The sequence below is a fragment of the Tarenaya hassleriana genome, unplaced genomic scaffold, assembly GCF_000463585.1.
Source record: "Tarenaya hassleriana unplaced genomic scaffold, ASM46358v1 Cleome19, whole genome shotgun sequence".
Taxonomy (NCBI): Eukaryota; Viridiplantae; Streptophyta; class Magnoliopsida; order Brassicales; family Cleomaceae; genus Tarenaya; species Tarenaya hassleriana.
Window position 1 is genome coordinate 574,855 of NW_010965304.1, and position 14,935 is coordinate 589,789.

The window sequence follows — 14,935 nt, forward strand, 5'->3', positions numbered from 1 at the left end:
AATATATTCGTTTTACGCGTAGTCATTGCAATTAAAATACGAATTAACGCCACATTTGTTTAGAAATAAACAAAAAAATATATATAAAGAAATAACTTTTCATTCCATTAATAATTTACTATACAATAATATTTTGATTTTACATGTTATATTTTTTCTAATATCCGGGTTCTCATATTAGAGAATAATTTTTTAGATTTGTTCTATTATAAATAAATCGAATATAAAAATCTCATGGTAAACCTAATTCGTTATACATTTCAAAAATTTATTGGAATTCATTTCCTACGTACCATTCCCTTTTTTATAATACCCATTACAATTTCTGCGAGAAACGTATGATGATTAAGGCATAAAATAACAAGATGATACGTATAGGATAAAATAAATAATTCAAAATAGCAGATTAAGTTCGGACATTTTTCTTTTAAAAGTTTCATAGAAAAAAAAGTTTGAATGCATGTGTTATAGCAGATAACGTTACACAATACCCCCATACATATGCACACAGCTGCATATAATTTATACACATAAATAGATGATAGATACATACATGCGTACATGGATGCAATACATACATACATACATACATGCATATATATATATATATATATATATATTATAATGTATAGTTAGATAATAAAAAAATGTAAAAAAAAAGTGGGAGAGGGGAGTGGGTTGTTACCACATGCCGAAGTCTTTGACAGAGCCTCTCACTTGCTGTGGGATCCGTATGTGTCTGCTGATTCTCTCTTTCCTCGAAATCCACAAATATATATATATATATATATATATATTCACTCTCCGCCACGTGTCCATCCATTACCCGGCACATGGGTCCCTCGCCGTTGTATTTTCGGGGTTTTCTTAATAATACCTAACGAAATAATACCGACGTATTCAAAACGAGTATGATTAGAATTTGATAATGTATCAATTTAAAATTGAAATTCAAAATAAATATAATAATGCTCAGAAACGTTAAATAAAATTATTTTTCTCTAATAAAAAATAGATTCAAATTTTTTATTTGAGAAACAAAGCGAATGGGAAATTAAAAAATCAAATAAATATAAATTTTATAAAATTCTAAATAAAAAAATTAAAATATAATCATAGCTAGAAGATGGGTGGCGACAGCGGATCTCAATGGACACAGTTTCCTATATGATTCACTTTAGCATCTTTTTTTTTAATGTATGTGTCCCAATTACAACATTTTACCTTTTGTCGTTTTCCTCCAACTCAAAATTTGACTGGTCAACACTTCCATTCCCACGATTTTGCCGCTTGGTCCCACTCTTTGATTGGATTTGACAACATCACATTTTAATTATGTCATTAAACAAATATTTTCATTTCTAGGACCGACCCCCAATGACAAATGCAAAACAATCTTATGCGCCTTCGTTCGTTGCATGATCATATAAATACACAATCATTGTGCGTATATATATATATACACAGTTTCTGTACGGTATATATATCATAGTAAAAGCGCATTTATCATTCAGTATCGATATTAATTTATTACTACCATATATGGCACGAAGCATTCCCAAAAAAGTGTGTATATACATATATATGTATCTATAACGTGAAGTGAAGGATACTCGAAGTTTAACACGTGTCTTCGCTTCTATGTGGCCATTACGTACATAACTAATTAGCTAGTAATTATTTGCATGGGATCAAAGAAACCGATGTTCATTAATGAAAATTATCAAATCACATATTATATTATATACATATATTATATAGATACATACGCGTGTGTGTGTTTGTCATGTTAAATATTCAGTATTGTGTATGGGAAATGTATATATAGATATATATAATACACACTCTCTACGTACGTACCCAATATATACCGTAGATTAATATCCACAAAACCCAACGTTAAATATGTATAGATATTTAACCTATATATATATATATATGAATACTAATGCTTTTTCAGACCAAATCTGAGGTTTTCGTATCTGTTCCTTGTCACATTCTCTTTAGTTTTCCTTTTTCGAAAAACGATGTGTTTGTCTCTCTGCGAGCTTTTGTAGGGATAATTCAACATCATGGCTCTACACACTGTCCAACCAAATCTGTGTTTTCCTTCCTACTCTCTCGCCTGTTTATTCTTATTTAATTTCTTTGAAAAATATTATTCTAATTAATATGATATTTCTATTCATATTATGATCGCATTTTAGAACTAATCCTAAACAATCGAGAGAAAAAAAAATACACATCCAGCATCTAGCCAATGTTTAAATATAACTAACTAGCATCTTAAACCAATGGTTAATAATAAACTATAGATACTTGTATATAATCATTATATATAATTATGTCGTCATTTTTTTTTATTATGAAGGAATTCTAGAATTTTTTGATTGGAATGACTAATAATAAAAATACAAATAAAATAATAATAATAGTATTTCATATTCAACAACATATATATATATATACACACAATTCTACTTAAAAATGTATAAGTTTTAGATTCGCTAACAAACAAAGGCATGAGATTTATTCGGCCGACATCCTCAAAGTCCCGGATTCGATTCTACTGGTGGGGAGGGATGTAATTTACGGATCAAAATGGTCTATATATAAAAGTTGGTCACGGGTATATGGTGAACGTAATCAGATCAAAGGTACGAGTAGCATCCTGGTTATAAAAAAAAATGGGATGGTGGCAGATAATTTGTACTTGTACGGCTTTCAGAAATTAATATCGAACCAATTAATCTCAATGCATCGAATTTTTATAATATATGTTTTATAAAAACAAACAAATAAATAAAGCCCAAAAATAGATGTCTTGGTTGGTGGAAGTGGAGGTGGGGACCATACGGGGCCCGGTGTAAGACACGCGGGAGGGGATAGTGGGTCCCACGTGGAGACGACTCACCGGTCATCCGCAAAAGAACAAGCGAGTTAAAGGACACATGGAATGGATATGGGTGAAGTTGAGCGTGAACGATCATCATCGTACGCCCACCAATTCTCAATCATTGTCCCCTTCTGTCCCCTTCCTTAAGATTCTCCCAATTATCATCATTTTTATTAACAATCGTATCATTTATATAATTTAATGTTTGGATCTTGAGATGGGATTTCATTTTTATCTATTTTTAAGGCTTCGATTGAATTAATGTGGGAACGGATGATTAGATCTATAAATTGTTGTTTAATTCCGATTACACAAAGCCAAATTCATCTCGATACTATATTCTATAATAATAGAATTTTAAATTATCTATACGTTGTGTATTTTGTTACCCTTTAATTATATATGACAGAATTTTGTTTTTAGATGAATCACCAACGGTCGTCTTTCCATATGTTTTTATTTGTGTGTAGAATTAATATACTCGTTATTAATTATTATTATTATTATATGTTTGTATTATCTGTTATATAGAGTTACAGTGTGAGGTCATTTTTTAAAAGAATTAAATCAGTTGCTTTATGGTCTGTTCCATATGATGTCTCAAGTGCTCCACGTTATTCCTCATGCTATAATTATATAATAATAATAATAATAATAATAATAATAATAATAATAATAATAATAATAATAATAATAATAATAATATTAAAATAATATTATATGGAATGAAAGGCACCACTCACACTCTCTCTCTCTCTCTCCCCTCACATTGCATTGTATATATACACGCAGATGCTTGGCTTTTCCTTGTGCTTCACTTTCCACAACCTCTCTCTCTCTCTTCAATCTCCATTTCATATACACAATATACATATATATACACACACCCCTTATATAATCATTGAAAGAGTTTTTCATAGAAGCTGAAATGGATCTTTCTGCGCACCACCAGGTATATCTGCAGACACATTTCTACTTGCATTTAATGAATAATGGCTTGAAATCTTTCCATTGCATTCTTTCGTTCCAAAATTTATGATGTTTGATTTGTAATACATTTCAGAAGCTATTTGGGAATTACAAAGCAAGAGAGCCCATGATGAGCAGTGTATCACCATGTTCCTCAAACCCGCAAACGCAGATGCAGACGCATGACCATCATCAGCAGAAGAAACAGCGGCCGCAGCCGCCCGAGCAATCTCTGAAGTGCCCTCGCTGCGATTCCGCGAACACAAAGTTCTGTTACTACAACAACTACAGCCTCTCCCAGCCTCGCTACTTCTGCAAGTCTTGTCGGAGATATTGGACCAAAGGCGGAACCCTAAGGAACATCCCCGTCGGTGGCGGCTGCCGGAAAAACAAGCGCTCATCTTCCTCTTCCGCGTCATCGGCAAGGCTAAGGGCCGCTCCTGATCAAACCCATGACGCCAAAGCGCTCGATACGGCGAGTTTTGGTGGGTCGTACAGCGATCAAATTGACCTAGGGCTTGCATTTGCCTTGCTTCACAAGCAACCACCTGGGTCACAGCTAGGGTTTCCATCCGAATTCGGAGGCTCTTTTGACGATGTTATAGGGAATTCCGGTAGCGGCGTGTTTGGGATGAGCTATAACGGAGGAGCTGCTGAGAACGCAGGAATAGCGTTTGGAAACGCGAATACCGGCGGCTTGGATGAGGATCCAAACAGGGCCTTGTGGGGATACCATCAATGGCAGATGAATGGAGGGGTGATGAACTTGGGAGGTATAATTAGTGATCATCAAACTGATCCAGGGATTACAAGCTATGCTTGGCATGGACTGCTTAACAGCGGTGCTTTAATGTAGTTTTATTCATCAATCCAATTATGGGTCCAAAATTAGGGTTTGGATTTTCATTTTCATTTCTTTGGGGGTAAATTGTGATATTCAAGAAAGGATAGAGATGGTATATTAGGGTTTGTTTGTTCAAGAGTTTCAGAGGTTGGGAATTGGGGAATGGGGGGTTATTTCCTTTTTTTTTTAATTGTTTTTTTTTTTCTTCGTATGTTGATTAATGGTCCAAAATTCAAACGAAACCATTCCCTTTGTTTTTCTTTATTTTAATCAACAATTTTAAAACCATTAAAAACGGTCCGATATAAATTTTTTTTAATGAAAAGTTAGATATATATAACTTTGTTAGAACCAATATAATTGAATCAAAATCCACCATGAAAAATAAACAAAAAAAAATCCAATAAAACAAAAATCTATTTACAAAAGTCAGAATTTTCACCTAATATGAAATCTAACCGATCGAAATCCAAAATAATTCCTAGATAAATTTATTTGATTTCAAACCATGTATATATATGTAAACATGTAATTTTTGACGTGCATTGTGTGTATAGAATTTTGGGTGGCGTGAATGAGACCGAATTGATGATTAGAGACTTAGATCACATACCTAACCTAACCTTTTTGTTTTTCCAATAAGAGAATATTTTGAATTTAAAAATAATAATAAAATCTGTCGGTTGTTAGTTGCTTTACACATACATTATACGTGTGTGTATATATCTACAAATTTTTATTTACAAATTTATAAGATTTACAAGGGAAATTAAATTTTTTTAATTGGGGTCGAATTCATGGGTCCGCCATTAGTATTCTTTTTTTTTCTCAAAAAACATTAGTATTCTTAAACATTGTTGTGATGATCTTAATTTAACATAATTATAATTTTAATATTTCGAGGCTTCTTATTATATATAGGGTTCAATATGATGACGGGATTTCTCTTCGTATCCCGACGAAAATGAAATAATAACATAACAATATATAATCATATATATGCACTGCACAGACATATATATATATATATATATATATGTGTGTGTACATATATATATATATATATACAGAGATGTGCGAGCATGCGATGCATGGACCGACCTCGTTTTCACAACACGACGTACGAACGCAATCCAACTTAGAAGATTCGGGCGTGACAAGATCCTCACTTGGATTTGAAATTTTTTTTAAAAAAAATCTTAAACTATATTATATATATAGATCTAATTTATATATCAGTAGAATTTTCTCAAATAAAACCAAATTGATATTTTTTTTCATAGTATTACGTCTCCTACTCCCACTAACTCATCTTTGTAATTAAATTAAGTCTCTTTCTCTCTTTTTTTTTTTAATTATCCAAAATGTCGGAATTATATTAAGACTATCTTTTGTCTTTGAATTTGCGGCTGTCGGCTCCTTTTGACTTATAACTTATGAAGATAACATCTCCATACACACGGCAATCTGTCATACTGTTACACATACACACGCATATCTATATATATATATATATAGTTTTTTAATAACATTGGTATCAATATTTTGAATTTAAATAATCTAACATGAAACCAGTATAACCATATAATTAATAAATAAATATCAGATCTTGATGTTTAAAACCGTTTTACAAAATGGGCCTGACACGTTCTCATTTTTTCGAGAGTGCAACATTTCATAAGAGTTAATTGGGCGTACTAGGAAAGCCCATTACCGGCCCATATAAAATATCCCATGAGGGCACTCGCGAGAATTTCTTCCAAAATATTAACACAAAAGATCTGAGACCCAACAATTAGGACAGTATCTCAAACTAAGAAGTCTTTCTGAGCAGTAACATAAACCTTAACAGTCCTCAAATCTATGAACATGTCTTCAGAAGAACCACACATTCAAACCAAGAATCCCCCCTCTTCTTCACATCTGAATCCATGGCGGAAAGTACCTGCGAAGAAGAAGAAAAACCCTAGATGGGCAACGAGAAAAACTGTTCCTTTACGCAATACGGCAAGTTCTATGGCAGAAAGTTTGAAACTTTAGCTGAATTCACCTGCTCGGTAAAATAACTCCTTTTCTGGGCTATTTCTTCCATAAAACACCGATCTTCTTGAGCACATTCGGGTTTTTCTTCTTCCCCAAGTCGTTATCGATTTCCTCGGAGTAGGGTGAGTTCGTTTGGCTGTAATCCTCGACGAATTTTCCCTTGTTTCCGGCAGAAAGCATAGCAGTGGCTGCCTCGGCTGCTTTTCTCCATTGATCCGACTGAACTTTGAGCTTTCTTAGCTCGGTTTCCATTTCCGAGGTTGAAGCTTGAGCAGCTTCTAGCTGCTCTGTAACCCTAGCAGCTCTCTTGCTGTTCTTGTCGGCCTCCTCCATTGCAAGCCCTAACTTCACAAGACTGTCTTGACCATCCTTGTCCTTCTTACCGACTTCCAGTTTCAGCGACTCGTTCTCGTCGTTTATGTTCTGTAGTTCTGTCTCTTTATCCATCAAATCCGCCTTCAGGTTCTCAATGGTTTCCCTCAGTTTCTTCAGCTCAGCTTCAAAGTTAGTCTCTTTCTGGGTTTTCTCCAGTTTCCGGCGAAGGTTTTCATTTTCCTCTGAGATGAACTGTAACTCTGTTTCCTTGTCCATTAAGTTTGCCTTCAGCCCCTCAATCTCGGATTTCGCCATCTTTAACTCGGACTGGAGTTCGGCTTGTATCTTTAACAGAGGAGAAGCATTGAAGTTATTCTCCTCGTGTTTTTTCTCGGCAGCTTCTAGTGCTGCTCTTAACCTCAATAACTCCTTCCTTAGCTCATTTGATTCCTCCTGTTCTTTACTCGATCCATACTTCAGTAGGATTTCGTGGATTTCAACGTGATCTGAATCCACCTGGAGTTTATTCACGAGTTCTTCGAGCAATTCCATTCGTGATTTTGATCGTTCCAGCTCCAAAGCCATCTTTTGGTAACTCTCGATTGCTTTTGATCCATCTGACCTCAATGCCTCTACTGTCTTCTTAGCATTCTCCAGTTGCCTAAGAGTCTCAGTTGTTAAAGCCTCGGTTTCAGCCTCTGAAACTTCACAGTCCCTTAGCTGGTTCTTGAAATTCTCGACGAGGAAAAGCGTTTCCATCAAGTTCCCTCTCAAGAGTTGAATCTCTGAGTTCAGTAATTCAGCTTGTTTCATCTGACCAGCCCCAGAAGAAGCCACCATCTCAATCTGCAGCTTGAATTGCCGGATCTCGTGAACAGCGGCTGCCAATGCTGCTTTTTCATCGGCTGTGAATTCCCTTTCTTTACCATTAAGATGCAGATTGGGTTCTTGAGAGAAACCTCGGGATTCGAGCACGCCCACTTCTTCCTCCTCCGGAGCTGAAAGTTTCAGAATTTCATTCCGGGTGTCCTCGAGCTTCGAGGAAACATCAAACAGTTGCTTCTTGGAGTCCTCAGCTTCTTGCTCGGCTTGTTTCTTCAACGACTCAGACAATGTGAGTTGCTCTTTCGCCTTCTTGAGCTCCTCCTGAAGCTGAAGGACCTGAGATTCTAACTCGGTAATCCTGCTCGGCCTCTTCTTCTGCCAGAAAGAAGCATAGATACGTAGAAGAAGCGTTAGAGATATATATATATCCTCGTTGAAAAATTCACCAACTAGTCGATTTGAATGATCGATGGGGAATGTATCATCTCTCAACTGCCCGGAATAAATAGTCCACCTAATTCTATCACCAGAGACCCATAAAACCAAATGAATGCAAGCCATCTTCATCGAACCAACACAAAAAAAAAAGATAGATGCATTTAAAAACATCATCTTGGATCATACAATGAAGACAGGGGCTTCTGAAATTTGGACATCAGGAAAATGTTGGAAACAGAAACTCCCTTAAATGCTCACAGAGACAAGTAAGAAAAGGATGATGGAGACAGTGCATGTATTGCCCATTTCCACATCCCCAGTGTTTGAGAGAAAAAAGAAAAAAACACGTTCAAGAATCGACAGACTGAATCCAAAGCCTTCTCATCTCACTACTTAGATGCGAGAACATACCTCAGAGGCAGGGCTTCGTGGAGAACGGCGATCTGGAAACTTGGGGCTTTTGTCTTTTGGTGTTCTGTGACAGGCTGGAACAGGGGAAGATGCGTCAGGGTCTAGTCCTGTTATCTTCAATGGCCGAGCAGCTCGAGGAGAGACTTTCTTGGGAACATCTGGAGAGCCATTTCTGCAAAAGACAGAACAGAACCAAAGAAAGATATACCAAATTCATGTCCAAGTACCAAAACTGTAATAGAAGAAGAAGAGAATCGAAATTTCAGTCCTTTGGGACTCACAGATCACCAGAACAAAAGTCTGTGATGGGCTCTGATTATTGAAGAAGAAGAACATAAATATTCAAAGAACAACCACCACATATACCTCCAAGACTAAGATTTGGTAAGATCACACATGGAAAGGAACAAACCCAGAAACTTGGCCAACCAAGAAAACTCAGCCATAAATGCAGAGAAAAACTACATAAAAGAAGCAACAAGATAAAATCAAGATTACCTAGCTTTTTGGGTCTGCATACTGTAATATTTATCCCACAGAGGCACAGGGCGATAAACCTTGTTATAAGGAAAGAAGAGATTTCCTGCTTTCGGTTTCTTCAATGCCCGTGTGACCCACCAAGACCTGTGAAAGAACAGGGAAATTTAATGCCACGAAGATGGAGATACCGCAAGAATCCAATGGCAGAGAAAACATGAAGAGATTTAATACAAGAGAATTAAAGATACTCATATCTTCCATACCATGTGTAAAGGGGACCAAAAAGGCTAAGGGTAATGATTTTAGCATCTAATCAAACTCATTACCAGAAAAAGAACATCTTAAGGAAGCAACAAAAGTTCTTTTATGGTACTTAACTTCTGACTTGTACACCACAGTTGATACTTAGGTTGTCCTTAACACATAACAGACTCTGATTTGTATACTACAGCATAGATTTGGGTTGTCCTTACCATATTGTTTCATGATTCAACGTCTGGTATTCGATAACCATAAACTGATATCAAAACCATGAAAAATCTTGTCTACAAGGCTTCACAAAGGAGAATACATAAATGTCTGGAAATGACAAAAATGAGACGGACAACTTATTCATTAGGACAAGTCAAGAAAATGAATCTTGTATTCGGACAATGCCCTCAAGCGACTTGAACCACACAAAGACCATCACTACTAACTGATCTTTACCCAGAATGCATAGCCAAGATTTTCTTCTCCATTGATCAAAGAGACACACGAGAAATCCGCTCCTCTTCACCTTTGCAACCAATGCTTAAAGTCAATTAATTTGACTAAACGAAGTTATAAAGGTGGAATCTTGAATATGTTGATGGCCTATTATCATCAAGGCTGTTTTACCAGAGGGTCCTACATCTACTGAAAAAGCATGAGCTGGTAAGATTACGTATACGTCCACGCCACAAGTAAAGTTAGAACGATAGTATAAAGGCCAAAAATGTCATTTCAGAAGGTAAGGTTCCCTTATTCTCCTCCCCCATTATTGCCGTGAAATGAGGGGACTTCACGTTGAACATGGAGGGTTAAAGATTTTGCGGTAAAATCTAGAAAAAGGTCAAAAGGAATTAGGGTAACTATAATTAAGAGAAGGAAAAGGAACTAAAGGTAACACAGATTTAATACCGCTCGAAGGCCTTTTTGTTGTTTTTGTCGCTGAAAAGCCACAAGCCAACAAGCAAATCCGTTTGTTTCCCGGGAAAAGATTTTCCAGGAAAATATTATATAAGCAGTTGAAGGTTAGCGTAATCACGGTAGTTAAAGCAAAGCATGAACACGCGAAAACGAGGTTCTGTAGAGACTTTACAACGTATAACCTTAAAAAAACATCTAACTAAAACAGAAACATCTCTCAAAAGAGGGTTTCAAGAGACAAAACACAAAAGCGATACAATGCAACACTAAAACTGTCTCGAATCGAAAAAATTAAGAAGAAGGTAAAAAGACAGAGAGAAACTGGAGATCTCAAGCTCCAAGAAGGTCCAAGAAGCTCCAAGAAACTGGAGACAAAAACCCACTCTTTTTTATATCACTTGAAATCAGCTCTTGTTCCCAAAAATTCACAACTTGTGAGGGTAGTAAACTTTAAAAAAAAAAAAAAAGCTCTACTTTTGGAACTGGAAAAGGAAGATGAGAAGGAAAACAAAAAGACTCGAACTTTCTGCCAAACGAATCGAACCCAGAAACTCAAACGCCAAAGAAACAGAGAAGATGCAAAAGGGCCTACTTTTCTCGGAAAGCTACGGCATTTTCTCGGCAACCAAACAAGGTGTTTTAGATTTTTCATGGAAAGAGATTATCATAACCAAGTTCCAAAGGGCAGAGGCTCCTTACACTGCAAAACCGGTCTGATGAACTTTCTTTCTGGAGCACACCAAAAACCCAGGAGAGGATGTTGGAGAAGAAGGAGAACAAGGCAGCTAAAGAACAACCATGGATTCAAGAAAGTGGAAGCCGGAGAGATTTCAGAAGTAACCCTTTTTTTTTCTTTTACCTTTTTTTTTCAGAAATTACTTCACAGATTCCAAGAGAAACAGTGTGAGATGTGAGAGAAGTGGGTATTTGTTGGCTTTGGGCAGTGGGAAGAACGGAGGAGAAACCAATTTTTTCAAAAAAAAAAAACAGAACAAAAGATTATTCCAAAACGCAGAGCGACAAAGAGTACAACTTTGTCGTTTTGGAGCAGGTCAGATTGTTCAAATTTATTTCGGTTTCAGACACTTGAAATCTAACGCCGATGCAATTTGATTTTAAAAACAAAACAAAGCCCTCAATTCTTCTAAACAATTAATTAAATCTTTAGTTATGCATTGCGTTTATTGATTAAATTAATTATTATATTGCTAAAATTTGATGATGATAGGTTAACTAGATTAATTTAGAATTATACGACTTGATAAAATTTACAGATTCTTTTGATGTTTTCATAAAATTTGGAAATTACTTTGATTTATAGATTGTAATCTATGTTATTAAAAATTAATATTTTTTTCTTATTTTATTAGTTATTATTAACGATAATGGTTGTCCTTATTGGTCTGCAAGGTTTTAGCTGTCTTCTTCTCAGTGCATTTGGGAAGTTTCATTATGTTTCCACTAAAATTCAAAAATATATCTATTTCAGTACTTATAAATAATAAGGATGCTCAAAATGGAAAAAAAAATACAAAGTTTACTGGAAGAAAATGATTTTTTTAAGAGAAAATTGATTTAAAATTTAATGGGATAAAATTGTTTAAAATCAGGTTAGTCAATTTTAGTTTATATATAATTATTATTTAAAAGTGTTATAACATAGCTGTTTTTTAATTAATAAAATAGAACACCAACTCAGTCAATCAAAAGTTAAACATATATTTTGTTCAAATAAAAAATAATTAAATCAAAACTTAAAATTCCTACCACGCTTGAGTCCTAGAATATGGATTTCATTTTCATTTTTACTTTCCAATCTTTATTTTTCTTATTAGGATATTTTTTGAAAACCACGACCGTTCTGACCAAATTGACCCTCTCTCTCTCTCTACACACACACGAGCGGGTTGCTTAAATGGGCCTCGACCATCGCCATAATATGGGCCTTATTAGTATATTATTATACGAGCCTTTGGTAAAAAGAAGGCCCATATGTTTAAAACGGGCTCCGAATTATATTATTCACATGGGCCACCTTAGTTTTTATTTTTAAAAATAAAATTAGTTAGGCAAAAATAAGGTGTGATTTTTTTTTTGGTAAAACGTGATTGTAAAAAATAATTGAAAAGACAAAAATAAGGTGTGATTGTTTGTGATAAAATGTATTTTTTATTACAAAAGATCCCTTTATCCCTTCAAATCTCGTTATTTCTGTGCTATGAAATCTATAAATATATATATATATATATATATGATTTGAATATGTAAAATGAATTAAATCAAATTGTATTTCAAAAATTAAAGTAATTCAAATTCAATATAAAGATAACATATTCAAATTATAAAATGAATATAAAAAATTAAATAGAATTTTAAAGTTCAAGTAATTCGATGGGAAATTCAAATAAATATAATTTTTTAAAATTGAAAAATCCAAAAATCTCTCTCTCTCTCTCTCTCTCTCTATATATATATATATATATATACTCTTAGAGCAAATGTTAAGGTGTGTGTAATGAATTTTTTTTTTGGGATGTGGTAGTGTAGCTGTAGCCATTAGAAAGATTTTATTTTATTTTTTACATAAATGTTACAAATTAATAATGAAAAGGACAAAAGACTTGGGACCTTTGGTCGGTCGGTTGGGGTCAAACTTTATTTTACACATATCGTTAGGTGGATTTTTGTTTGCATGCAACCCCTGTGGCTCCACCCATACAAATTTTCTTATCTGCATACATATCTATTGTATTTTTATTTTATGTTCTTATATCATTGTTACTTAAAAAACCCTAAAAACAAAACAAAATATAAATATAAGCTATATGTGTAACAATATTAATTACATACATATATATATAATATGGTTTGGGAGATGGGTTACACATATCACAAGTTTTCATATGTTTCAATGCATTGACCTTAGAATTATCAATGACTACAAGGAATAGGTTCCTTGTATTAGCCGGTTTATTACAATACACGTACCCTTTTATTTTCATTTAATTTTAAAATAAAACCATGCAATTTCCAATCATATCTAATATAATATAATATAATGTATGACGATGCAAAAGGTAAATCACAATTTAAAACCTGAAAAAAGCCTCAAATGTAATCTTTTTTTATTTTTAGTTCTCATGCGGGTTTGGAACGAGAAGACACGTGGCACGGCAATGGAGCGCGTAGGATTCAAAACTCACGCGCCACCAGCATGTGCACACATGTAAACCCATCCATCATCACCATCGCCTCCCCCCCCCCTTCTCTCTGCATTAACAGTGCAGCTCAGACCCAGAAAAAAAAATCTCCCTTCTTCCGGGAAAAAAATCGCCATGAGAACGAGCAACCATCTGATAGGTCTGGTGAACTTCCTCACCTTCCTCCTCTCGATCCCGATCCTGGGCGGCGGAATCTGGCTGAGCAGCAGAGCCAACACGACAGACTGCTTGAGATTCCTCCAATGGCCTCTCATCGTAATCGGAATCTCTATCATGGTCGTCTCCCTTGCCGGATTCGCGGGAGCTTGTTACAGAAACAAGTTCCTCATGTGGTTTTACCTCTTCGTGATGATCTTCGTGATCGCGGCCCTAATCGGCTTCATCATCTTCGCTTACGCAGTCACCGACAAGGGAACGGGCCGGGTCGTGCTGAATCGGGGGTATTTGGATTACTATCTGGGGGATTACTCGGGCTGGTTGAAGGATCGGGTCGCGGATGATGGGTACTGGGCGAAGATTAGGTCGTGTATTAGGGATTCTGGGGCTTGCAGTAAGATCGGAAGGAGCTTCAATGGCGTCCCTGAAACAGCTGATATGTTCTTCCTCAGAAGGCTTAGCCCTATCGAGGTACTTTCTGTGCAGTAATTTCCGTGGGAATAAAACTGGAAAAGATGTTGTTTTTAAGCGTTAATAAGATCTGAAGGTAGAAATTGTGACAGAAAGTAGAGTTCTTTCCCTGTCTTGGGTTTTTTTTGTTCAAAAATAAATTTTCTTGTGTTTGGCTATGGAGTGTAGATCTGGTTTCGGCTTTTATCTCTAGATTTCCGCCGGGAAAAATATAATATAAAGTCTATAATTTTTTAAAAAAAATATGATTCTTTGGAGTGCTTAGTTTCATTTTTTAAATGAAATTACGCGGCTTGATTGGAAACATGGATCATAAATGGAGCGGCTTGAGCATGTGACTATAGGAGGCTTGTAGGATCATCAAATGGCATGTGCCTTTATTGAACTTGTATATGTATATATAAACGAGTGTTTATGGAATATTCTGTATATTTTTTGTTAAATAAAGAGATTGCATTGTACTCTCTTTATACGGGTGAAAAAGGAATATCCCAGAAAGAGTAGCTGTTGGTATGGTATCCTTCTTTTTCCATGAGAGGGTTACAAAGCATGAACTTGGAGATGCTCTGTTTTGGTGAAGAATCCCTGTTTGCTTTCTCTACTGTGATTCTCAGATCCTGAGAATCTTTTTAGTCGTTGAATGGTTGATCAATGCGTGATATTCCGGGTTCTCGATGGAATCAAAACGATCGGAAG

General features: G+C 35.3%; 3 protein-coding genes across 4 annotated transcripts in view; 2 read left to right on the top strand and 1 right to left on the bottom strand.

Annotated features, from left to right (window-relative positions):
* The first annotated feature begins 3,721 nt into the window (after positions 1-3,721).
* Positions 3,722-4,962, top strand: LOC104810836 (dof zinc finger protein DOF5.3). The gene is made up of 2 exons (XM_010537275.1): positions 3,722-3,848; positions 3,960-4,962. The coding sequence occupies exons 1-2, from the start codon at positions 3,825-3,827 to the stop codon at positions 4,719-4,721; spliced, it is 786 nt and encodes a 261-aa protein (XP_010535577.1). The 5' UTR covers positions 3,722-3,824; the 3' UTR covers positions 4,722-4,962.
* Positions 4,963-6,430: 1,468 nt separating this feature from the next.
* LOC104810837 (interactor of constitutive active ROPs 3) lies at positions 6,431-9,712 on the bottom strand. 2 transcript variants are annotated; one of them, XM_010537276.2, is made up of 5 exons: positions 9,695-9,712; positions 9,240-9,365; positions 8,742-8,913; positions 6,760-8,267; positions 6,431-6,675 (listed from the first exon to the last, which is right to left on the bottom strand). In XM_010537276.2, the coding sequence occupies exons 2-4, from the start codon at positions 9,257-9,259 to the stop codon at positions 6,789-6,791; spliced, it is 1,671 nt and encodes a 556-aa protein (XP_010535578.1). In that variant the 5' UTR covers positions 9,260-9,365; positions 9,695-9,712; the 3' UTR covers positions 6,431-6,675; positions 6,760-6,788. The 2 variants fall into 2 exon arrangements, with proteins under 2 accessions (XP_010535578.1, XP_019057838.1); XM_019202293.1 differs by having other exon boundaries at positions 6,431-6,654; positions 9,695-9,711.
* A 3,929-nt stretch (positions 9,713-13,641) lies between these two features.
* LOC104810838 (tetraspanin-3-like) overlaps positions 13,642-14,935 on the top strand; it is a 2,630-nt gene continuing 1,336 nt past the window's right edge. Inside the window, exon 1 of the mRNA XM_010537280.2 lies at positions 13,642-14,239. Within this exon, the coding sequence (XP_010535582.1) occupies positions 13,727-14,239 (513 nt within the window). The 5' untranslated portion in view covers positions 13,642-13,726. The remainder of the gene's footprint in view (positions 14,240-14,935) is intronic.